The sequence below is a fragment of the Talpa europaea genome (assembly GCF_964194135.1).
Source record: "Talpa europaea genome assembly, chromosome: 13".
In the NCBI taxonomy this organism is placed as follows: Eukaryota; Metazoa; Chordata; class Mammalia; order Eulipotyphla; family Talpidae; genus Talpa; species Talpa europaea.
The window spans coordinates 28967490-28992876 of record NC_140080.1 but is presented as its reverse complement, the minus strand read 5'-3'; the positions used below and the strand labels follow the sequence as shown (position 1 = coordinate 28992876).

General features: G+C 37.1%; 1 protein-coding gene across 2 annotated transcripts in view; it reads right to left on the bottom strand.

Moving 5' to 3' along the window:
* Positions 1-1334: 1334 nt before the first annotated feature.
* Positions 1335-25387, bottom strand: part of SEC24A (SEC24 homolog A, COPII coat complex component) — a gene marked incomplete at both ends in the record, with an annotated part of 61180 nt that continues 37127 nt past the window's right edge. For both annotated transcript variants that reach the window (XM_084252463.1, XM_084252464.1), the window contains 11 exons: positions 1335-1449; positions 2399-2502; positions 5064-5156; positions 5469-5573; positions 8978-9115; positions 12103-12278; positions 15141-15251; positions 20495-20668; positions 23343-23501; positions 23823-23943; positions 24981-25187. In XM_084252463.1, coding sequence (XP_084108589.1) covers positions 1335-1449; positions 2399-2502; positions 5064-5156; positions 5469-5573; positions 8978-9115; positions 12103-12278; positions 15141-15251; positions 20495-20668; positions 23343-23501; positions 23823-23943; positions 24981-25187 — 1503 coding nt within the window. The remainder of the gene's footprint in view (positions 1450-2398; positions 2503-5063; positions 5157-5468; positions 5574-8977; positions 9116-12102; positions 12279-15140; positions 15252-20494; positions 20669-23342; positions 23502-23822; positions 23944-24980; positions 25188-25387) is intronic.

The window sequence follows — 25387 nt, the reverse complement described above, 5'->3', positions numbered from 1 at the left end:
ACATATTTCTAACACATTAAAACAAAGAAACAAAAGTCTCTTCATCAAGTATTACACACAAACATCTTTACCTTTAAGAAGTTCTTCTGAGACAAGATGAATCAGTGAAAAGTGGGTTTAACTCTTTTAAAGATTTTCTATCATAGCACTTTAAGTATACAAATGTATAATTTACCTATCTGTAAACAAAATTCACTTAATGGTTCTAATTATAATATTTCTCTGAATGAATTAAAAAAAACAATCTCTTGAGCATGTTCAGAAATCAAGTTCTTTTCATAACTTCAGTATACTGGATTCGTGTAATCTTAATAGCCACCAAATCAAACAGCAGCATTCATGCTTTAATAGGTATTAATATTTAAGAATAAATATTTCGTATGAGCGGCTTCCAATTTAATTACTAAACTCCTTAGAAAAATGTTACTGGTGCATTTGAGACAGCATTTAAGACACTTGAAATCTTTCATTCATCCTCATTTCACCAATATAACATTTTTATTATCCATCAGAGAAGAAATATGTAAAACAAAACCCACTTAAAGAATCAAGATAACTAAAGTGTCTCATCTCCCCATTATCACTGCCCATTCCAATGTATTTATGAAGAGCTTAGATTCTTTCACTGTAGAATAACACAGCGTGTCGAGGTCTTCTGCACTCAAATCAGAAAACCACTTAATAGTTTTCACTTCAAATCAAAGTGACTTTGTTCTTCAAGTATAGAGAATACTGACAGATTTTAAAGCTTGACTGTAAGACTAGAGTTTAGTTTTAATTAACATGATCCTTTTTCTTCTTAACAAAAGAAAAAACAGATGTGGGGGATTAGATTCTAGCTTTTCTACGTATGTACCTCTGAAGTTTGTTTTTTTTTTTAAAAAAAAAAAGATCATTATCAATGGATTTGTAACTTCCCTGCAACACTTAGTCTTCTGAGGTTTAAAATGTAGCAGCCAAAAATTCAGGAACAAAATGAGAAATATACAACCAGAACACAGAAGTCTTTATTTTACAAAATGTACTTTGCCTCTGCAATATTGTCTCATCTCATTCCAATTCATAATAACTCAAACATAATTGGCAGCAAAGGGAAAAAAGGTATCCAATCATATGTAGATATATTTTGATTTGAAAAATACAGTATTTCAAAGTTGCATGTTTGATTCTCTGCTGTGGTCCTTTATTTGCTATAGTTTGTTGAAATCACAGTGAGAACATCTAATCATCACATTAATCCACAAACCTAATAGAAATGGAAGGTACTATACATTCTCAGGTGGTCTGCATTATTGTGACTTTCCTTAGAAACATCTATGTCAAATACCATTTGTTCATTTATTCACTTGTTGCTGTATATGCAGGAGGAATTCATAATAAGATAATGCAGACTCTGTTCTGTCTTCTACCATGTTTTGGAGGAAGCTTGCTTTCATTGGACTTTCATCCCTTAGGAACAAATGACAAAAATATTTATATATATAAGAAAAAAGGTAATAGTAAAATACACTGGATTTGTCACAGGTTTTTGACATTCTGATAAACATTATAACATTTTAATAGCTAATTTTATTTTTTATATTTTATTTTATATAATTCTTACATCATTTTTAATTTTTGCACAATGTATGCATTTTCATTTTGGTTATATTCCCCATACAATTGCACCCCCCTTATTTTGACCCTAACCCTTCCTCTCCCTACCACCCACCCCCTCCCCCCACCCCACCCCGGCAATAGTGTGTCTCTGGTTTATAGTTGCTTGCTGATTTTCATTTTTACTTTGTATTAATTAGTCTTTTTCCTGGTCCCTTATTTAGGTTCTCTAAATTCCTTCTACAAGTGAGACCATCCAGTATTTTTCTTTTTCTTTCTGACTTATTTCACTGAGCATGATCCCTTCTAGCTCCATCCATGTTGCTGCAAACTGCATGTGTTTATCTATTTTGATTGCTGAGTAATATTCCATTGTATATATGTACCACATCTTCTTGATCCAGTCATCTATTTTTGGGCATTTGGGTTGTTTCCATAGCTTAGCTTTAATAGCTAATTTTAGAGGCATTCTCTGAAATACTTGTATCTCAGAATAAACTTCATGTCATATGGGGGACAAGTTTACAATGAAATTAAAAGAAACTTTTTACTAATGACTCAATATAAAGCATAATTTAGTACTATTTATTGGAAATTATTTTTCCTTTCTATATTTTCTAAAGTGTTTGCTAAAGCAATGGGTCACATATATTCCAGAATTGAAAATTATTTTTCTTTTCTTGTCTATATTCTTCTAAAGTATTTGCTAAAGCAATAGGTCACATATATTCCGGACTCACAGCAGGTCCTTGGAATGTTAAACAACTTGCTTTACTACTAGCAAATGAAAAGTTCAACATACCTTATTATATAAAGTATTGGGAAAAATGGTCTCTGCTCTCTAAGCCAGGAGATGAAAGCTGTTGTTCTGGCAGATTCTGGTGTATCAAGTTCTGGAAGGTCGGTCTATTGAACAAAAACAGCAATATCCAGCTTGCTCTAATCATATATAATTAATATATCATTTACAGAGCTCCTCAAACTTTATCATGTATATGTATCACTAGGGACCTTGCTGAATTACAGATAGTGATTTAGGAAATCTGGGGAGTTGCCCTAGGTTGTGCTTACCACAATTTTTTAGTAAGGGGTAGGCAAACTTCTTAAAGGGCCAGAGAGTAAATATTTTAGGCTTGCAGATCATTTGGTCTCTATTGCAACTACTCATCTCTGCTATTGTTCCACTAACACACCCACAGACAATACATAATTGAATGGACGTGGTTATGACTCAAAAAACCCGTTAGGAGCCTCCCCGGTGGCACAAAGGTTGAGCACTGGACTGCGAAGCTGCCCACAGCCTCTGCAGCGCCAGTCAGATCCCCCGCCGCAGGTGAGAGGGCCACATGGCGCACAGGCCTCTCCTGAAGCACCCACTGCTCCCCTCAGCAGTGTATTTTGTGGGTCTGCCTGTTCTGTTCCCGGCTCTGGCTCTGGTGAATTCTCTCACCCTCCCACGCTTCTGACTGTACCCAGTGCTTGTATAAATAAATAAATAAATTTATTAAAAACAAAAAAAACAAAAAAAACCTGTTAGTCATAAAATCAGGTGGCAGTACTCCTTGGAAAGTTTGCTGAGCCCTGATCTAGAATATCCCACCTCTTCTCTCCAGGTGACTAGAACATTAGAATTAACTGATTCATTAAAGCAATTACAGTAAATATGACTTCTTTTTTTTTTTTTTTAAAGATTTATTTATTTATTTATACAAGCATTGGGCACAGTCAGAAGCTTGGGAGGGTGAGAGAATTCACCAGAGACAGAGTAGGGATCAGAACAGGCAGACTGACGAAGTACACTGCTGAGGGGAGCAGTGGGTGGCAGGAGAGGTCTGTGCGCCATGTGGGACCCTCACCCGGCAGCTGGGGATCGAACCGGCGCGGCAGAGGGCAGCTTCGCAACCCAGTACTCAACCACTGCGCCACGGGGGAGGCCCTATGACTTCTTACTTAGAAGTAAGAAGTCTGGTCATCCAGGGCCTCCCCGGTGGCACAGCGGTTGAGCGCTGGGTTGCGAAGCTGCCCACAGCCTCTGCGGCGCCAGTTCTATCCCCGGCTGCTCCCCGGCCACCGGAGGAGGGTCCCACATGGCGCGCAGACCTCTCCTGCCGCCCGCTGCTCCCCTCAGCAGTGTACTTCGGTCTTTCTGCCTGCTCTGCTCCCTGCTCTGGCTCTGGTGAATTCTCTCACCCTCCTGAGCTTCTGACTGTACCCAGTGCATGTATAACCAAACAAACAAATAAATAAATAAAGCATGCCTCTATTAAAAAAAAAAGAATCTGGTCATCCAAATTAATCAAACTCTGAAAGCTAATGCTTAGTCTAACTCTAAGTCTGAGGTGTCTTTTAAATACATAAATTTCTGGGCCTCCCCGGTGGCGCAGCGGTTGAGCGCTGGGTTGCGAAGCTGCCCGCAGCCTCTGCGGCGCCGGTTCGATCCCCGGCTGCTCCCCGGCCACCGGAGGAGGGTCCCACATGGCGCGCAGACCTCTCCTGCCGCCCGCTGCTCCCCTCAGCAGTGTCCTTCGGTCCTTCTGCCTGCTCTGCTCCCCGCTCTGGCTCTGGTGAATTCTCTCACCCTCCCGCGCTTCTGACTGTACCCAGTGCATGTATAAACAAAACAAACAAACAAATAAATAAATAAACAAACATGCCTCTATTTAAAAAAAATAAATAAATAAATAAATAAATAAATAAATAAATACATAAATTTCTTAGCGACATCAATGAATGGAGTTAAACTCATAATATATGAAAAAGTGACAACATAAAACATAAATTCCACAATTGGTGACAAACAGGCAGCAGGGCGGTAAAAAATATGACACTAAATAAGACCATGTTATAATTAATTCTAATTTTAAAATTCAAAACTATCCAAATGCTACAGAATTTAACAAGTGCTTCCTTATGGATTATTTCAATTACTTCTCCATAAGCAACACCATTCTTATTTTATTAATGAAGTTGTTTGTGACTTAAACAAGGTGACAGAGCTATTATTAGTATCTTCAATATTATCAACATAAATCCAACTAGAACTAGTAAATGATTTGCTTGTGTGGCAATTATCTTAGTTCTTATTTCAAAGCAGCAGTTAAAGGGCCCTTCAAAAAACAGTAAATAACTTACCCAAAACACACACAAAAAAGTAGTAAGATTAATGTCAATTGCAGCAACCTACTTTTTTTTGCCATTAACTGAATTATTTAACTTTTTCCCTAAAATAGTATAGTGCCTTAGACACATAAGAACATATAAATTAATAATATAATAAAATAACCTAAAGCATATATTTAAAACAAAATAATTATTTTCGATTGGAAGAGAAACATATTCTGTGGATACATCTTATTTTTTGAGAAAACTTTTAGTACTATGCTATGATTTCAAATGGGAAATTCATGTTTGTGCCATATTTGAAATGCTTTTTAAATGGACTGCAATCACTGTAGTAACAGTCTTACCATAATCTGTGGGATTAATGCATAGTTTTGAACTCCTAGAACTTGGCTGAGAAAATTTTGTCCACAATTTTTTCCAACCCAAAGCATCAGTACCTAGAGACAGGAAGAAAATTATTTTGTGATATATCATAATATTAAGTTGTTGACTCACTGAAGATGTTTTCAAAGATCAAAACAATGAGTAAGTTTAGTGAGATTATACAGCCTTCAACTGCACTAATAATTACTATTTATCTTGATGAGACATGTAATGCTTGGCATGAAAGGAGGCTATGGAGGGGGAAGGTGGCTAATACAAATACAAAACCTACCTGGCACATAATCTGTTCAGGAAAAGAGCTACAAAGGGGAATGAAGGTATGGGAGTGTGTAAAGAGAAGGATCACAATCAGTCAGACTACTCACAGAGCCTGCATCCATAAGGAAAGCTCCATCCCTGTTCAGCTTTTCTACTGAAAGCTGGAGAATAGGCGGTTGAGGTATGGTACGATCGTTGATGTTGAGCGCTCCCTGAGGAATTACACAAAGAAGAAAAGCTTTTCAATACAGGTAACACAGATCACAGTTAAACAGAAAGTATTTCAATGAATGTTACCTCAGAGACCTTAAGGCTTACTTAGGTAAATCACAATTATTCATACTTAAGTATGAATAAGATGAAGAAATATTTGTCACTTACCTAAAAAAAGTAACTTCTGATCTTAACTATTATTTTGAAAAATAATGAAATAAAGGCAACCAATATCCATATTTCCTACTCAGATGAATTATTTTACTGAGATCCAAGTAAAGTCTTGAAATTACTTATTATCTGCTCATAGCATGGTATATGTCATGTACACATTCTGAGGAAGGAGTAAAAAGCCTAATGCAAATGAGATTTTAATACCTCTCTCCACTTTCACATTTATTTATTAAAACCACAAAAGGAAGTTTCTTGTTTATAACTATTGTAATATTATCTGAAAACACACACACATATCTTTAAATAGACCTATTGGTGACCTAAAACAAAGTACTTAAATTAGATATTGAATTAAATTATATCTAAAGTAAATAAAATACAGACCTACTAAGTTGTATTGCACCTCCAATGATAAGGTTTTGGCTTTATCAAAGTAGCTTAAGACCTCTAGTCTTGGGGCATGTGGGGAGTAGAAAAGAGACTATAACTCACATATAGCAAATAAAAAATTACCCCTGGAGGTTTTCTAATGTGAACTAAGAAAAGAGAGCCTTGGGCCTCCCTGGTGGCACAGGCGGTTGAGCACAGCACTGTGAAGCTGTCCATAGCCTCTGCAGTGCCGGTTCGATTCCCACCGGCCTCGGAGCAACTCACATGGCGGAGCAGACCTCTCCTGTCTCGCCCGCTGCTCCCCTCACAGTGTATTTCATCAGTCTGCCTGTTCTGTTCCCCACTCTGTCTCTGGTGAATCCTCTCACCCTTCCGCTCATCTGGCCTATACCCTGGCTATGGTATAAATAAAATAAATCTTTAAAAAAAAAAAAGAAAGAAAGAAAAGAAAAGAGAGGCTTGTCTTTGGTGGTAAAAAAGAAAAAAAAAAAAGGGAAGCTACTTTCTAATCTTAAAAAGAAGACTGATCTGAAAGAATGGGGAGGGCTTCCCGGGTGTTGCAGTGGTTGAGTGCTGGGCTGCGAGGCTGCCCGCAGCCTCTACCGCGCCAGTTCGATCCCCCGCAGCCGGCGAGGGTCCCACATGGCATGAACAGACCTCTCCTGTCGCGCCCGTTGCTCCCCTCAGCAGTGTGTCTCAGTCAGTCTGCCTGTTCTGTTTCCCACTCTGGCTCTGGTGAGTTCTCTCACCCTCCAGCGCTTCTGACTATACCCAGTGCTTGTATAAATAAATAAATAAATCTTAAAAAAAAAAGAAAAAAAAATTATGTTCCTGGCAAGCCCATGTGTGTTGAGAGCTTCTCTGACTATCCTCCTCTGGGCCGTTTTGCTGTTCGTGACATGAGACGGTTGCTGTGGGTGTCATCAAAGCAGTGGACAAGAAGGCAGCTGGAGCTGGCAAGGTCACCAAGTCTGCCCAGAAAGCTCAGAAGGCTAAATGAATATTATCCCCAATACCTGCCACCCCAGTCTTAATCAGTGGTGGAAGAACGGTCTCAGAACTGTTTATCTCAATTGGCCATTTAAGTTTAATAGTAAAAGACTGGTTAATGATAACAACGCATCGTAAAACCTTCCGAAGGAAAGGAAAATGTTTTTGTGGACCATTTGGTTTCTTTTGTGTGGCAGTTTTAAGTTATTAGTTTTTAAAATCAGTACTTTTTAATGGAAACAACTTGACCAAAAAATCTGTCACAGAATTTTGAGACCCATTATAACAAAGTTTAATGAGGAAAAAAAAAAATTATGAAAGAATGGGGAATCACAAGGAGAGAATTTGAATCTGAGCTAGACCTGAGTTTAATCCCACCCTAGCCTTCCCTAGGGTCTGATTTTGAGTACAATCAATCTTTCCTTCCTAAGTTTACATGCAACCCAAAGAGTCCTGATAGATACACCACTGACATGGTAGTAGTACTTTATTTTTCTTTCTGGTGCTTTCCATATAATACACAAAAATATATTACATTTATATTTTTATGCTAATATACCATTTTTTAAAAAAGATTTATTTATGCATACAAGCACTGTAGGCCAGAGGTGTAGGCCAGAGGTATGGGGGTGGGGTGGGGGTGGGTAAGAGGACTCACCAGAGACAGTGTGGAGAACAGAGCATACAGATCTACTGAGATATACTGCAAGGGGAGCAGCTGGCAAAACAGGAGAGGTCTGCTACTTCATGTGGGTTAGCTACCTAGCCGGGGATCAAACTCAGGCTGCACTGTCTGGCAATAGCTTGATAGCTCTGAGACTTAACCCCTGCGCCACTAAGAAGGCCCCAATATACCATTTTTTTAATGTGAAAAAAAGGCAGGCTCAGTTAGATGAACTTATCAAAAATATGATTAATGTACAATTACTTTTTAAAAATAAACACAAAAGTATTTTTTACTTAGTATTCAGAAACACAGATTACAAGATAACATTTTCATACTTGTAATTTCAACTCAGGTAAATTTTCTATCAGAGAAACTGATAGAAATACTTAGACAATACTTAGAAATACTTAGATAAATACTATTTTTCTAATCCAAGAAATTCCAGATGGCAGAAAGAGGCCGAATTATAACAGCAATGAAATTATGTATTTAAAAAAGTACACTGTTTTTGTTGCTGTTATTGCTGTTTCTTTCTTCCCAAGAACACTGTTACACTAAACACTGACCTGGGATGTTTAGTAAGTTCACCCTCGGGTCACTCCTTTCAGATCAATTTATTTAAATTAGTTATAAGTTGCTCTGGTCAATCTGACATCTCTATATACTCTAGAAATTTGTCGTAAGCAACTTAAATAAAGGTACTTGCCCAAACCAAAATTTGTTTGCACAGATCTAGCAAAGGAATAAAATATAAAGCTTCAAAAATCAACCTGTACTCACTTCTGACTAGGTTCAATATAATTAGGTTTCTAAACCTTCAAGTAAAAGTCACTAAAAAAACAAATCAGGGCCTCCCCGGTGGCGCAGCGGTTGAGCGCTGGGTTGCGAAGCTGCCCGCAGCCTCTGCAGCGCCGGTTCCATCCCCAGCTGCTCCCCGGCCACCAGAGGAGGGTCCCACATGGTGCGCAGACCTCTCCTGCCACCCGCTGCTCCCCTCAGCAGTGTACTTCGGTCCCTCTGCCTGCTCTGCTCCCCGCTCTGGCTCTGGTGAATTCTCTCACCCTCCCACACTTCTGACTGTACCCAGTGCTTGTATAAATAAATAAATAAAATAAAATAAATCTTAAAAAAAAAAAAAAAAAGACATGATTAAAAAAAAAAAAAAACAAATCAATCTATTACCTCATCCGAGAGATTGTCAACTCTGTACAAATTGGGATGAGTTGTGAGCATAAGGTAAACCAAGGGCTGATTTTTCACTTGACACATAGCAAAAATGCGTTCATCTAGACGTGCATTTGTCCCAGTCTGGAATGATTTCTGTAACAAAAACAAACCCCCAGTGCAAAAAGAAAAAGGTATTTAACAAATACATAAAAACATTGCAAAGAGCAGTTAATGAATACCTTCAGACAGAATTAGCAAATTCACTATTAATTATTCTTTGAAAAATATTTAGGAAGTCACACATGTATGTATTAAATTGTAGCTATATCCCCACCTAAAAGTCTTGAGAAATAATTACCTAACAAATGGCAGTCATTTGATCTCCCTGGTATCTGTTCCCTCCTCTACTGTATTCTCTACTGTGCAGTAATAGTGATGTAGAAGTTTAAGCAACACTACCAAAACGCCAGAATTATATTGCAGATGACAAAATAAAGGCACACATAAAGTACCAAATCTACATGTTCTATGAATGTTGTGTGATGACTAATGGTAGCTAATGGGTCCTTGTTTCTACCACAGTTAAGAGACATTATACAATGAAACAAAGATTACAAATCAGTCAGGAAAAATAATAACATAAGTGAATGCTACTACTCAGTAGGAATAAAATTAACTAGTAATTGTGAGTTTTAACTGGTATTTAAGTTTCATGGAGACTAAAGAAGTTTTGAGGTAAGGTTTTAAGCATTCCAACTGATGGCAGAAAGAGGCATTGTAACAGAAATGAAATTATGTGTTAAAATAAGTGCATTGACTATAAATAATGGAAGATTAGAAAAGGATCTTAAGATTTTTGAAACTGATATGCAGGGTGGTCACTAAGGAAGAAGAATATGATGAAAAATGGAAGAAGAGTTTCATTTATTCATTTAAAAAATATTTACTGACCTAAATAAGGGACTAGGAAAAAGACTATTATAAAGTAAAAATCAAAATCAACAAGCCACTATAAACCAGAGACACACTATGGAGTGGGGTGGGGGGGAAGGGAGTAGGATCAAAACAGGGGGGGTGGGAATTGTACGGGGACTATAACCAAGATGAAAAAGCATACATTGTGCAAAAAATGAAAAATGATGTAAAAAATATATAAAATAAAATTTAAAAAAAAGAAATTATATCAAAAGAAAAAATAGTAACCTCATAAATTTTTGCACTTCAAAATGCACCATGAGGAAAATAAAAGGACAAAGTAGAGACTGAGGAAAAATATTTGCAAATTTTATGTATGATGAGGAATTGAATCTAGAATATATGAAGAACTCTTTCAACATTTACAAAAATAAGATTACTCAATTTAAAAATAGACAATGGATAGGAAAATATATTTCTCTATAGAATATATTTAAATTTTAATAGGCACATAAAAAAGATGTTTAACATCATTAGTCATTAGGGAAATGTAATCAAAATGACAATGAGTTAACATTTCACATCTATCAGAATGGCTGAAATTAAAGAGGCAGACAGGAATAAATATTGGCAAGAATGTGGAGAAATATATATTGTTGATGAGATGGTAATATGCTACAACCACTTTGGAAAACAATTTGTTATGTTATTTAAAAGTAATAACTAGCTACCCCACACAGTCCACCAATTCTACAACTATATTTTGATATTGCCCCCCAACAAAAAGAAAATGTGTCCATGAGAGACTTCACACAAATATTCACAGTAACTTTAATTATAAAAGCCCAAAAAGTAGAAAACAATTTGTGAATTATCAAAGTGTGAGGTATCTATGCAGTGAAATACGACTCAGAAATGAAAGAGATTGAGATACTGACGCATAGTCTGACATGGAGAATTCCACAAACATCTTAAGTGAAAGAAGAGTGACAAAAAAGATCATATATTGTATAATTCCATTTCTATGAAATATAAATTCCATTGTATGAAATATCCAGGTAGGCAAATGTGTAGGTACAAATGGCATAGTGATAAAAAGGTAGCAAAGCATAGAGACAAAATGTATATTGTGGCTTCTTGGGGGTAGAGAAGAAAAGGGGATCAGTTGTAAATGGGCATTAAGGATCTCATAGGAGTCATGAAAATGTTCTAAATAGGAGTGCTGTGATGGTTGCATAACTTACAAAACTATACTTAAAGTAATTATACATGATGTATTAAAAATGAGAGAACTTTATTAAATGCAAATTATAATAATTTGACCTATTATGTAAATTATGTCTTAATAAAGCTGTTGAAAAACCTGGAAAAAAATATTTACTGAGTGTCTTAATATGTTCTAGATGGTAGGACCAAATGGTGAAGGAAAAGATAAAAGTCCTTGTTCTCACAGACAAAAATCCTAATAAAGGAGAAACAGAAAATGAGTAAGAAAAATATGTGGTATACATCAGTGTTAAGTGATATGAAGAAAAACAAAGGAAGGAAAAGAGACAAACAATGTCGGAGTGGGGTAGGATGAGAGCAGGGACAGCAGGTCAAAGTGAATGGACAGTGATGAAGAAAAACTGAAGGAAAAGAAAGAGATCATATTTTAAAATGTTAAAATCTAACATTTATGCAATCTCTGCATTTATACTACATTTAGAAATTTAAATACAAATTTGAATTTTTTTAATAAACTAGAAGTAGATTCAAAAGATATCCCTATTACAGCATGGGGTTGCCCTTCTACATCCAAGAGTCATTCACCAGATAGGTCAATCCCGGCTTTCAGAAAAGTATAGAAAATCTGACAAGTTATAACACAGTCCTTGATTAATTTTGGAATCTGGAATGTTCTCTCAGGAGCTCTATTAACATGAATTTTCTAAAATAGTAAAGTACAATGCAGGCAATGGAGATAAGTACACAGGTATGACAAGGCACATCTGAGATAAAGTAGTGGGAGATGCTGAAATATTATAGGGCTGCAGTAAAGGATTATGCTTTAAACTAGTATTTTAAAACTTTCTTTGGTTAGAAATCCTCTCAACATTCTAATTAGGAGTTAAGATTTCTGTCCTCAGAAAACTGTCATCAAGTTAAATGCACACTGTTTAGGGACTCACAGGATTAAAATTTTCAAAACTTCACTGTGCTGTTTCTGGTTTTGATTCTCTTACCTGTTTAAGGAGAGCCAACACAAAGAGTGGAAAAAGTCGCAAAGAAAAAGGAACCATGAGTCCAGGCTGCTGGTTACTCAGGACTGAAGAACGAAAAGCTGAAAGAGAGTCTATGACAGCATTCACCAGGGCATCTCGAGCATCGCTCAGGCTGGCAGAGACAGACCTGTCAACAGCTAATGCCGATGAGGATATGGACAAGAGAAATAAAATAGAAGTTTAGTTACCCACCATTCTTAAGGATACAACAGATTTTTTTTTTTAAGATTTTTATTTATTTATTTATTTATTCATTTATTCATTTATTTATTTATTTAATTTATACAAGCACTGGGTACAGTCAGAAGCACGGGAGGGTGAGAGAATTCACCAGAGCCAGAGGAGGGAGCAGAGCAGGCAGAAGGACCGAAACTGCTGAGGGGAGCAGCGGGCGGCAGGAGAGGCCTGCGCGCCATGTGGGACCCTCCTCTGATGTCCGGGGAGCAGCCGGAGATCGAGCCGGTGCTGCAGAGGCTGCGGGGCAGCTTCACAACCCAGCGCTCAACTGCTGAGCCACCGGGGAGGCCCACAACAGATTTTTTTAATTATACAAATTATCTCTCGATTTTATTACACCTACAAGGAGTCAAATACACAAAGCACAAACTTGGCAGAATCAAACCAACCTCCGTTTAAATGCTGCTCTGCTATTTTCTGGCTATATGACAATTTGACATGTAATTTAACCTTCATGAGCCTCAGTTTCCTTTTATCTGTAAATGGGAAAACTACATTTTGCCAAATCTAAAACTAATTATAATCCACTGAGAAAGGAAAAAACTATGTAATGAAATACATAAAGATTTTAATTTTATATTTAAAGTGCTCTTAAAGCTAAGTAGACACTTCTTCAGAAGACATATAGAAGGCCAACAGGCACATAAAAAAATGTTCATCATCATTTATCATCAAGGAAATGCAAATCAAAACCACAATGAGATACCACTTGACACCAGTGAGAATGGCCCATATTTAAAAGACCAGAAACAGCAAGTGTTCGTGAGTGTGGAGAAACATTGTTGGTGGCAATGTGCACTAGTCCAGCCTCTAAAGAAAACAGTATGGAGTTTCTCAAAACATTAAAAATAGATCCATCCTATGATCCAGCAATTTCTCTCTTAGGTTATCTACCCAAGAAATACAAAAACACCAGTGCAAAGGGACATGTACACATCTATGGTCACTGCAGCATATATGACCTAAGTGCTCAACAACAGATGAGTAGATAAAGAAGATCTGGTATGCCTACACAATAAAATACTAGTCAGCTATAAAAAAAGACAAAATCTTGCCATTTGCAACCACATGGATAGAACTGGAGGGGTTTATGCTAAGTAAGTCAGTCAGAAGGAAAGGGCAAATACAACATGATTTGACTCATATGTAGAATATAAAGAAACAAAGCAAAGGAACAAACAAAAACAAACCTTGAAGTCTGACTATAGACCAGAGATAGTACGAAAGGAGGGTGGGGAGGTGGGAGGGAAGGGGGAATGCAGTCCAAGGGACTAAATAGTGGTGGAGGATTACTGGGACTTTGATGGTAGGGGTAGAAATATACATTCATAGAGGTATAAATCTGTACCCCTAAAGTATATAGTGTGTAAACCAGCATTATCTCAATAAACATTAAATAGGAGATCTTGTAGAGAACTATTTAGATAGTTTTCAAGATCTGTCATGCTACTCTGTTTAAATACATTTCTGAATACTTATATATTTTTTTCAATACTAAAAACACTGTTGACTATTTTGAAGATTTTTCAAATTACAACTAAACACAATTCATGACGTGCACATAAGCAAGATAGAAGACTACTATTACTTGATCAACAAAAACTTTTAAGACTTCATCAGTTAAAGGCTGCTGACGTTAAAGAGTTTGATAGGATGTGAAAACAATGTGCATGCTGGGATAACCAAATTTATTGATAGAACTAATAGTTGTTGTGAAGCAAGTTGTGAATATTTCTTTTTGAATCCAAAATACTGTCTGGTATATAGCTGTTGATAATAATGAAGAAAGAAAATAATAATACTATTACCAAAGAGTATTATCTCAAATTTCTTAGGTTACAGCCTTTAATTTTAACAACATTTAAGACCAAGGTGGTGTTAAATCCTTTACCAGGCTACATTGCAGAAAAATTTCCCCAACAGAATATTCGAGAAAATGGGTGGTTATTCCTATTACAGTTAGATTTAAGTCTGAAGCAAATGAATCAACTGGTAGTCTTCCCTGAAGGATAAAGGGAATAAGAAACAAATGATGTTAAAGTCTGTGTATTTGAAAAGCAAGTAAATGAACAACAACAAAAAAAAAAAAAAAACACAACCCAAGAAGGCAACCATATGTGAGATGGAATTAAAGATTTGAAGATACCACTGTGTTTTCTGTTACTCATACAATCTAGCTATGACTGCAAACTTATGTGTTGTTGTAAGCTCATTTTGATTACAAATTCCATGAATTCCAGTCTAATGATCTTTATAAATATCACTGTATACTCCACAGTTCTTGTAATCCAAGTTACAGAGATCATAAAAAGCTAGTAACCCACTAATATTAAACATCAAGTAAAATATGCTTATTTAAGTCCATAGTAGGCAAATTATGAGACCGAATGCAGTCTGTGGTTGCCTAAGGCCAGTGAGAGAAGAAAAGACAGAATGGATAGTAACTGCCCAATGAGCATGAGGTTCTTCTGGGGGTAATAGAAATGTTTTAAAATTAGCTTGAGGTGATTGCACACAACTCTGTAAATGAGTTAAATGCTATGGCATACAAATTATATCTCAGTAAAGTTATTTAATTTTTTAAAAAAAGATAAGGTTATCTGCAACAGATCCTTTCATTTAAGTAGTTATGTAGCAGGTATACACAGTATCCAAAACACTGAAATCCTTAAAATTAATTGTTTAAAGGGAAAAAAAGGAATACAGACTTGGTTAATGTTATTATTTACAAAACATTTATAGTAGAGGGTAACAATTCTTACCCATATTGGCCAATAGCCCTGAAATTGCTTGAACATCAGCTCCAAGAAACACTTCATTCAGAGTTGAAACTACTGGCAAACACAAAGTGTGAACACGAATTCTTCTTTCACCTTTGGGAAAACATACAAATAACAGTAAGGGACGATTACATATAAATGTTTCCACTAAAGTCACTTGGAAAAATAACTTCTTTTCAGTTTGAACAAAATAGGATTATATATAGTAAGCACAGATGTATCAGAACTTTAATGGATGAAAAACTAAGTTTTTTTTTTTAACAACAAAAATTCTCTTTGTTCAAGTTACTACTGAAAAAAAAAAAAAATCCAGATGTATTCAAATGATGATAACATGCTACCTTTCAAAGAATCTCTCTTCTGAACTTTTTGGTTTATTTCTTTCTTTGTATAAAAATTTTGAATTAATTCATATATTGTATGACAGCATCACACCAACATGTAAAGTCTGTTTTGGTATTAAAAATACAGAAAAGTCTTGACCTTTCTCTTTAATCACAGGAAAAAAAACTGCAAAGAAACAGACTAATAGTCACAGTGACTAATAGTCACAAAGAAACAGACTAATAGTAATTACCCACAACAATCAACACAAGACATGTACCCTACAATCTCTATGGCCACTGAAAGCTAGAGAAAATGTCACATGAAGAGCTCCTACAAATTATTTTTAAAGAGGTAGTAAGACCTGCAAAAACACAGAAATACTTTTTTAGAGCTTCTATTTTAGATATAAACTTTGATTATAACTAAGATAAAAGATACTGAGTTTAGCTTGTCACATTGGCAGTAACACATACACAAAATCAGAGGCTGAGGGCCTCCCCGGTGGCGCAGCGGTTGAGTGCTGGGTTGCCAGGCTGCCCGCAGCCTCTGCAGCGCCGGTTTGATCCCCAGCTGCTCCCTGGCCACCAGAGGAGGGTCCCACATGGCACCCAGACCTCTCCTGCTGCCCGCTCCTCCCCTCACCAGTGTACTTCAGTCCTTCTGCCTGTTCTGCTCCCTGCTCTGGCTCTGGAAAATTCTCTAGCCCTCCCACGCTTTGATGGTACTATAAATTGGCAAAATCTTTCAGAAAAGCAAACTGGAAATTTCATAATTTGTTCTAAATGGTTGACCTTTATATCCAATATTTAGAATTCTAGGAACTCATCTTATGGAAATTATCCGAAATAGCAAGAATCTGTGTAGATGGATAGAAATTATACACAGACTTTTCATTAAAGGAAAATTTAACTTTTATATGAAAACATAGTCAATGCCAGTTATTAGGAAAATATGAAATAAATCCAAAAGAGATACCAGTATACTTTTTTAAAAAATGGAAAACCCACAAAACCAACAAAACATCAAAAAGATAATTAAAAAAATAAAAACCTTGACCAATAGCAAATGTGGGGGAAGTGGCAGAGCAGCTGAAACCCTCATACACTAAAGTGGGAATGCAAGATAGTACAGCCAATATGGTAACAATTTGGCAAGTTCTTAAAAAGTTAAATATATACTCCCCATATAACCCTGCCATCCCTCTCCTTAGGTATTTAACAAAGTGAAACAAATATTTTTGGTCTCACAAAATTCTGACATTATATTTGACTACATCTGAAAACTGTCAAAATCTGGGGGGTGGGGATGGGAAATAACTAAAGTAAATAAACAAACTGGATATTGTAGAATACTACGTAGAAATAAAAAAGAACAAACTCCTCTTCCTGTAAGCAGTCTTTATTGATTTATAAATATGTTTTGCTACTCACTTAACCCAGAAAACTCTAGAAAGTCATGTAAAATGAAGAGGTCCAAATTTCATGTTTGTTTCAAGAACATTTATTAAACTGCCTAGGCCATCCAGGTATGCACATCTGAAAGGCACCAAATATCTGAAGGATGTCACCCTAAGAAGCAATGTATATCATCCATCATTCCAATGGTGGAATTGGTAGGTGTGCCCAGCCAAACAGGGGCCTGGATGCTGGGTCAGAAGCCTAAAAACAGTGCTGACTTCTCATTGCACATGCTCAAAAATGCCAAAAGGAGTGATGAACTTGAGAGTTTAGATATAGATTCTCTGGTTATCAAGCACATAGCAGTGAATAAAGCCCCGTAGATGCACCCCAGAATTGCAGAGCTTTTCGTCAGATCAACCCAGCTATGAGGTCTCCCTGCTGCATTGAGAGAGATGACCCCTACTGAGAAGGAGCAGATTATTGATAAGTCAGAGGAAAAAGCACATAAGAAGAGAGATCCCAGAAGAAACAAGAAAAAAACAAACAAACCAAACTTACAACCTGGGAATAAAGCCAGCATAAAATAAACGCAATTAAAAGTTGAAAAAAGAAAGAAAAGGTACAAAGTATTGATAATTTGAGACAAATGATCTTAAATGCACATTAGTGAAAAAAGTCATATTCAGGGCCTCCGTTGTGGCCTAGGCGTTAAAGCCTCAGCACTATGAACCTATCACCAGCCACTGTGGCATGATTTCAATCCCCAGATAGGGAGCTAACACACATGGCACATTAGACATCTACTGTCTTGTCTGCTGGTCCCCTCAGCAGTGTATTTCCGTAGATCTGCCTGTTCTTCTCCCCACTTTGTCTCTGATGAATCCTGTCAACTTACCGCCCCCACTGCACCTCTGGCCTGTACCCCATTTTCTTATATACATAAGTAAATAAAATAAATCTTTTTTTTTAAAGTCATATTCAAAAAGCTACCTAATTCAAGATTCCATTTATATAACATTCTTGCAAAGGCAAAGCCATGGGGTCAAAAAACAGATCAGATCAATGATTGCCAGGAGCAGGGAATAGAAGATTAGTTGATTACAAAAGTAGGAAGAGATTTTTGGGGACAGTAGGACTGACTGTGATATCTTATTTGTGGTAGTGGTTACACAACATATTTGTCAAAGCTTGTGAAATTATACAAGAAAATAGTGGATTTGGGCCTCCCCGGTGGCGCAGCGGTTGAGCGCTGGGTTGCGAAGCTGCCCGCGGCCTCTGCGGCGCCGGTTCGATCCCCGGCTGCTCCCCGGCCACCAGAGGAGGGTCCCACATGGCGCGCAGACCTCTCCTGCCGCCCGCTGCTCCCCTCAGCAGTGTACTTCGGTCCTTCTGCCTGCTCTGCTCCCCGCTCTGGCTCTGGTGAATTCTCTCACCCTCCCGCGCTTCTGACTGTACCCAGTGCATGTATAAACAAAACAAACAAACAAACCAGCAAAACAAATAAATAAAGCATGCCTCTATAAAAAAAAAAAAAAAAAAAAAAAAAAAAAGAAAATAGTGGATTTTACCATGTCAATTATAATTTTTTTAATGTTAAGAAAAATTAATGAGCAGAAAAGGGAATGAGATTTCTTTCTTTTGTCAAATAAAAATGGTATCTAGACACAGAAAACTTACTTATACATTTATGATGTAGTGTTTTATTATTACACATTTCTAATAGATTTTGGAGGGCCTATGAAGGTAAGAACAGAGAGCACAGAAAAACTCCTAAAACTTTTCTAAGGAGACAAAAACAGAGCAGAGTAAGAGTGAAAGAATGTTAAGTATTTTTAAAAGATAAAATAAATGTAACTCCTCTCAACACGTTTAGGATGAAACATTTATAAATTAGTAACAAATTACATCCTTAAAAAAGTGATCTCTGGGCCACCCCGGTGGCGCAGTGGGTTGAGCACAGCGCTGTGAAGCTGTCCTCAGCCTCTGCAGTGCGGGTTCGATTCCTGGCCGCCCAGGGAGATTCCCACATGGCGAGGCAGACCTCTCCTGTCTCTCCCACTGCTCCCCTCAGCAGTGTACTTTGGTCAGTCTGCCTGTTCTGTTGCCCACTCTGTCTCTGGTGAATCCTCTCACCTTCCCGTGCCTCTGGCCTGTATCCCAGCTATTGTATAAATAAAAAATAATTTTTTTTAAAGAATTATTTATTTATTCGTACAAGCACTGGGTACAGTCAGAAGTGCAGAAGGGTGAGAGAATTCACCAGAGCCAGAGCAGGGAACAGAACAGGCAGACTGACGAAATACACTGCTAAGGGGAGCAGCGGGCCTGGCAGGAGAGGTCTGTCTACCCTCGCCGGAGGCCGGAAATTGAACTGGCGCTGCAGCGGCTGCAGGCAGCTTTGCAGCCCAGTGTTCAACCGCTTCACCACCAGGGGAGGCCCAAAAATAAATCTTTTTTTAAAAAAGTGATTTCTATCTCCCACTTAAGCTCTTTCAAAATTTAATTCAAATGTAGCCTTTGTGAGGACCAAAAAGACAATCTTCTGAGCACTTCCCAAACCCTTTACCTGCTTTATATTTTTCCTTAGCTAATATCACTGTAGAACATACTTTTCCCCCCCACTTACAAGTCTTCTTAATTGTCTATCTTCCTATTAGAATAATCACTATGAAGAAAAGGATACTTATCATTTCAGTTTTATTGACTGTTTTGTCATCAAAAACAATGAGGGGAGGCCTCCCGAATGACGCGAGGGGTTAAGAAACAACCTGTCAAGCTATCCGCAGCCACTGCAGCACGAGTTCGATTCCTGGCCAGGGAGCTACCCACATGGTGCAGCAGACCTCTCCTGAATTGCCTGCTGGTCCCCTCAGCAGTATACTTCAGTCAATCTGCCTGTTTTGTTCCCCACTCTGTCTCTGGTGGATCCTTTCACCCTCCACACCTCCGGCCCATACCCCAGTTCTTGTATGCAAGAATAAATAAATCTTAAAAAAAAAAAAAAACATGCGGGGGGCCTCCCTGGTGGCCTAGGGGTTAAGTCTCAAAAGTTATCACCTTTACAGCCTGAGGTCAATGTCCAACCACAGAGCTAACCCACATATGGCGCAGTAGACCTCTCCTGTCTTACCCCCTGCTCCCCTTAGCAGCATATTTCAGTAAATCCACCTGTTCTCCCTGCTCTGTCTCTGGTGAATCCTCTCACACCTGTACCTTTGACCTATACCCCTGTTCTTCTACACAAAAATGAAGAAAAATAACTTAAAAAAAAAAATCATGTCAGTACCTGTCACAAAGTGAATCTCAATAAATATCAAATAAATAAAATGGTAAAGGAAAATACCAAAACATCTTGGAAGAATAGTAACAAAATGGCTTATTAGAAATTAACAAATTTCTTTTGTTAGTAACTTATGGCTTAATAGAAATTTACAAAATTCCTGCAAAGAAGAGGAAATTTATCATAAACTATAGAATAAATGACAATCAAAAAAACTTAATCTTTGCTAAAACACTGAGCTTATAATTACTAATGCAGTACGGTACACTTAAAAATTATGTGGTTTTTGCCACAATAAAAACAACAGCAACAAAAAAATAACAGCTTACCTTTGCTGGATGTATATAAGAGTGCTGACTGAAAGGAAACCAACTGAGTATCAGTAAGACTCTCTTCCACTGACATCTGCACTGCATACCCAGCATCTGGGTTTACATTAGGTAAAGACAATAAGTCCGTTGACCGAACAAAGAAATTCCCATGGAAAGTATGTATTGAAAGACCTAGAAGAAAAAAATTTATGAAAATGACCTATGTATACCTACATATAGATATTTACAGTGTTATTCAGCAGACTGTAGAGAGTAATTTAAAAAGTATAGATGTGATATTGTAATTTATAGTAAGATTTATATTTGTCTTTCCTCCCCTTTTCTGGCACAGAGCTCCTAAAACCGTTAGAATTCCCTAAGAGAAAGATAAAGGTGTCTTTTGCTACATTAATGAGGTGATTTTTGAAAAGTATCTAGAAAACCTAAGGATGGGGACTGCTTGCCAGGGGACCCAACTCCAAGATTAGAGGGTTGGAACTTTCAGTCCTACCCACCTTCTCATGCTCACTCTACCTCTAAAGAGAGCCAAAGGGCTGGTGGTTGAATTACCAATGGCCAAATATTTAATCAGTCACGACTGTAATGAAGTCTACTGTAATGAACCTACCCTAAATATAAGTAAGAGAAATGAAAACATGTCTAAAAACCTCTACACAAATGCTTTAGCAGTATTATTCAAAAAACAAAAAGAAGTAGAAATAATCCAAATTTTCACCAACTGATGAATAGATAAGCAAAATGAGGTAATTGGACAATGAAAATAAATCAAATATTTTTGTAAAAAGTAAAGGAACAAAATATTGACACATGCTACAAGATGGGTCAACCTTGACAACATTATGCTAATGACAAGAAATCAGTCACAAAGGACCTCATATTGTGTTGCTTCATTAATATAAAATGTCCAGAATAAGCAGATTCATAGAGACAGAAAGATTGGCATTACCTAGAGCTGCCAGAGTTGAGGGTAAAATAAGGAGTGGCTGCTAATTGTTAGAGGGTTTATTTCTATAGTAATGAAATGTTATAAAACTGGCAATAACATAATGAATATACTCAAAACCAATGAACAGTGTATTTCTATTAAATAAATTGTATGGTATATAAATTTAATCTCAAAATAGTTGTTATTAAAGTTAAAAAGATAACAGAAACAGAATGTTTTTGTACCAAGTGATTAGTGATGGATGATTACCTGTAACTTGTTTGGAGATGTGACAACCTTTTAAAAGTGTTTATTGTTGTTAACAATACTGTATTATATGCTTAAAAATCTGCTAAGAGGGTTGACCTCAAAATAAAACATTTGCCTTTTCTTATGTAAGAGAATATATGTCTTATTTTCAGTTGCTTCACCAACCATTTTTTCTTTTCATCACAGTGATAAATAACAGAGAACTTCAATTGGCACATGGTTTGACCAACAGATTTCAATATCTATTTAGTGGACAGGTTCGTGGATCCTTATCTTGGTATATTTATTTTTTCCTACATATTTCATATAATTTTTCACTTTAAAAAACTGTTTCACACCTGCTTACAAAGCAGTATTTAAAAAATCTGAAAAAAGAGTAGTACCAGGCTGATAATGTGGATAAGTGAAATATTAAGAATTATAATTTCTCATTATCCTAAGAATAAAGTTCTATAGGTGCCACAAAATGTTTGAAAAACAGATTGGATAAAATCATTTTGAAACTCTGAGACTATTTCTAAAGCCACACTGTGGCAAGATGTTAGTATCAAGTACATGGTGAGAAGGATACAAATGAAAAGATCTACTTCTGCAGGTGGGTGGTTCTGATTGTTGACAATAATGGAGTCTACTTAATGCCACTCAACTGAACACTTTAAAATGATTAAAATGGTAAATTTTATGTCACATATACTTTACCATAATTTAAAAAAATAATTGTTTAAAAAATATTCTATCACTACAGTTAAATAAGTGAAATAAAAATTTATCAGCATTATGGCATTATTTTCTTTGGGGATACAATTTTTTTTTTCAGAGATACAGCTGACATACCATAAAAATTACCCTTTTCAAGAGTACAATTCAGTACATACACAATTGTACTTAAATTTTTATGTTATGTTTCTTCTCTATTCCTAATTGTATATTCCACCACAGTAAACAAAGTATCATAGGAGACAAATCTTAGAAGCAACAATAGGTAAAAAATGTATTATTTAATTCCATTGCTACTTGACTGCAACTGTTATTATGGAAGCAATTGTGGCATTCCTCTGTGGGAAAGAGACTGCTACATGATTGAACACTGCTTTCTTAGCAAAACAGAAAGTGGGCATATCTGTGACATACAAGATGCAGCCTATAGTTTTGTTTGGCAAAGGAAATGATGATCTATTACAAAATAAACGTTGATCTGTTAAATCTCTTGGCGTAAGAGAGAAAACTAAAATTGAGTATTTGAGTAATGCTAAAAAAAAAAAGGTATTATTTACTGGTATTAAAAGCAACATTTGGGCCTCCCCGGTGGCGCAGCGGTTGAGCGCTGGGTTGCGAAGCTGCCCGCGGTCTCTGCATCGCTGGTTCGATCCCCAGCAGCTCCCAGGCCACCGGAGGAGGGTCCCACATGGCGCGCAGACCTCTCCTGCCGCCCGCTGCTCCCCTCAGCAGTGTACTTCGGTCCTTCTGCCTGCTCTGTTCCCCGCTCTGGCTCTGGTGAATTCTCTCACCCTCCCGCACTTCTGACTGTACCCAGTGCATGTATAAACAACAAATAAATAAATAAAAGATGCCTCTATTAAAAAATAAAATTAAAAAAAAAAAAAAAAAAAAAAAAAAAAAATTTTAAAAAAAGCAACATTTACTCCTTACCTTTGGTGCACCGAATCCTCATGACTGCTTCAAAGCCAATCTTACGAGTAAGATATCTCTGTAGTTCCTTCTGTAATTTCTGTACTTGGACTGGGTTATGCTGATGGTGGTAAGAAGGATAGTAATAGACACTACCTGCTGAATACCGAGAAATACAACCTGAAAAAGAACATATACTCCTTTTAAGTGCTGCCATTATCTACTACTGCTACACCAAAGGAACTATAGGCATTTGAAGCAATTTTTATAGAACGTCCCAAAGTATTGTCAAAAGATAGCATTTTATTTCTTTAAGCAACAATATAAATATTTCTGTAATACATGTTTTGAAAGGAAGAATATCAGGTTTATAATAGACTAATTTGACTGAGAGAATAAAAAATAAATAATAAATGTTAGTTTGTCCTTCACTTAAAATACCATCATAGAAATACCATTTTGACATTCACTTAAAAAAAAGAATCATTAGAAAGAACTTACCCAGAGATGCTAAATCAGAATACTGTCCACTGAGAAGGAATAAGTCAACAGCTACCTGCTGACCAGAACAGTCCAAAGCTAATTTCTTATAGAAGTCAGTGGATGGTGTCAAGTGAATTTCCTATTAATAAGTCACAAGAAGAAAACTTTAAAATTCATTAAAGTGTCATGAAATTTAACCAGATATCTACAGCTATATCTACTACATATCTACACCTATGTCAAGTTGTTAACAACTATCCTTGGGCATTCTACAAAATCCCTTAGCTTTATAGTATTTTCTGGATTTTTAGCAAGAAACACCTCAGGTCTTTTCTGGAAAAAAAAAAAAAAAGTTCAAGGTAATACAAAATATTAAGAAAGAAAGAAATAGGGGCCTCCCTGGTGGCGCAAGGGGTTAAGATGCAACCTATGAAGCTATCCATGAGTTCGATCCCCGGCCAGGGAGCTACCCACATGGTGCAGCAGATCTCTCCTGACTCGCCTGCTGCTCCCCTCAACAGTGTGTTTCAGTACATCTGCCTGTTCTGCTCCCCACTCTGTCTCTGGTGGGCCCTCTCACCACCACCCCTCACATCTCTGGCCTGCACCCCAGCTCTTGTATGCATAAATAAACCTTTAAAAAAAAAAAACAAAGAAAGAAAGGAATAAAATTAAGGTAAGGGTGAATCAAATGGAAAATAATGTAATAAAGTACAAATGTCTACATAAAAGAAAAATGCTTTATCCATCTCCTTAAATTCCCTCCTCTCCACAACTGGAAAATAAATTATAAAAAAACAAGCTCTGTGATTCAAAGGAACAGAGCACCAACAAAAATCTTAATACTGGGCCTCCCCGGTGGCACAGTGGTTGAGCGCTGGGTTGCGAAGCTGCCCGCGGCCTCTGCGGCGCCAGTTCGATCCCCAGCTGCTCCCCGGCCACCGGAGGAGGGTCCCGCAAGGCGCGCAGACCTCTCCTGCCGCCCGCTTCTCCCCTCAGCAGTGTACTTCGGTCCTTCTACCTGCTCTGCTCCCCGCTCTGGCTCTGGTGAATTCTCTCACCCTCCCGCGCTTCTGACTATACCCAGTGCATGTATAAACAAAACAAACAAACAAACAAATAAATAAAACATGCCTCTATTAAAAAAAAAATCTTAATACTTGATGACTCTCTAACCTTAGCAGATGACCTCTGGTTGGGTTCCTCTCGCGGTTTCAGAGCTCCGACTCCAAGAGTTGGAAGCTGTGTTTGAAAGACAGTCATTCGACCACCAGTTGGGGACATCAGCTTAAAGGCAGCCTGAAGTGCAGGACCCAAGGCACTCTGGGTCTCCAGGGTCTTGGTGAACATTTGCGGCAATGTTTTTAGTAAATCTTGGACAAGCTTGTGAAATAAAGCAAGAAAACTCAAGAGTGTTACAATTAATTTTTTTCCCACAATACGTCAGTAACTAATACAACAGACAAGACACTGATCATGATGATGGTCAGAGGATCTACAGACAGTACATGAAACAATGAAGTTGGTCAAATAACAAGAAAGCTATTTTAAATCAACGTTATAAATTGGCAAGCAAGACAAAT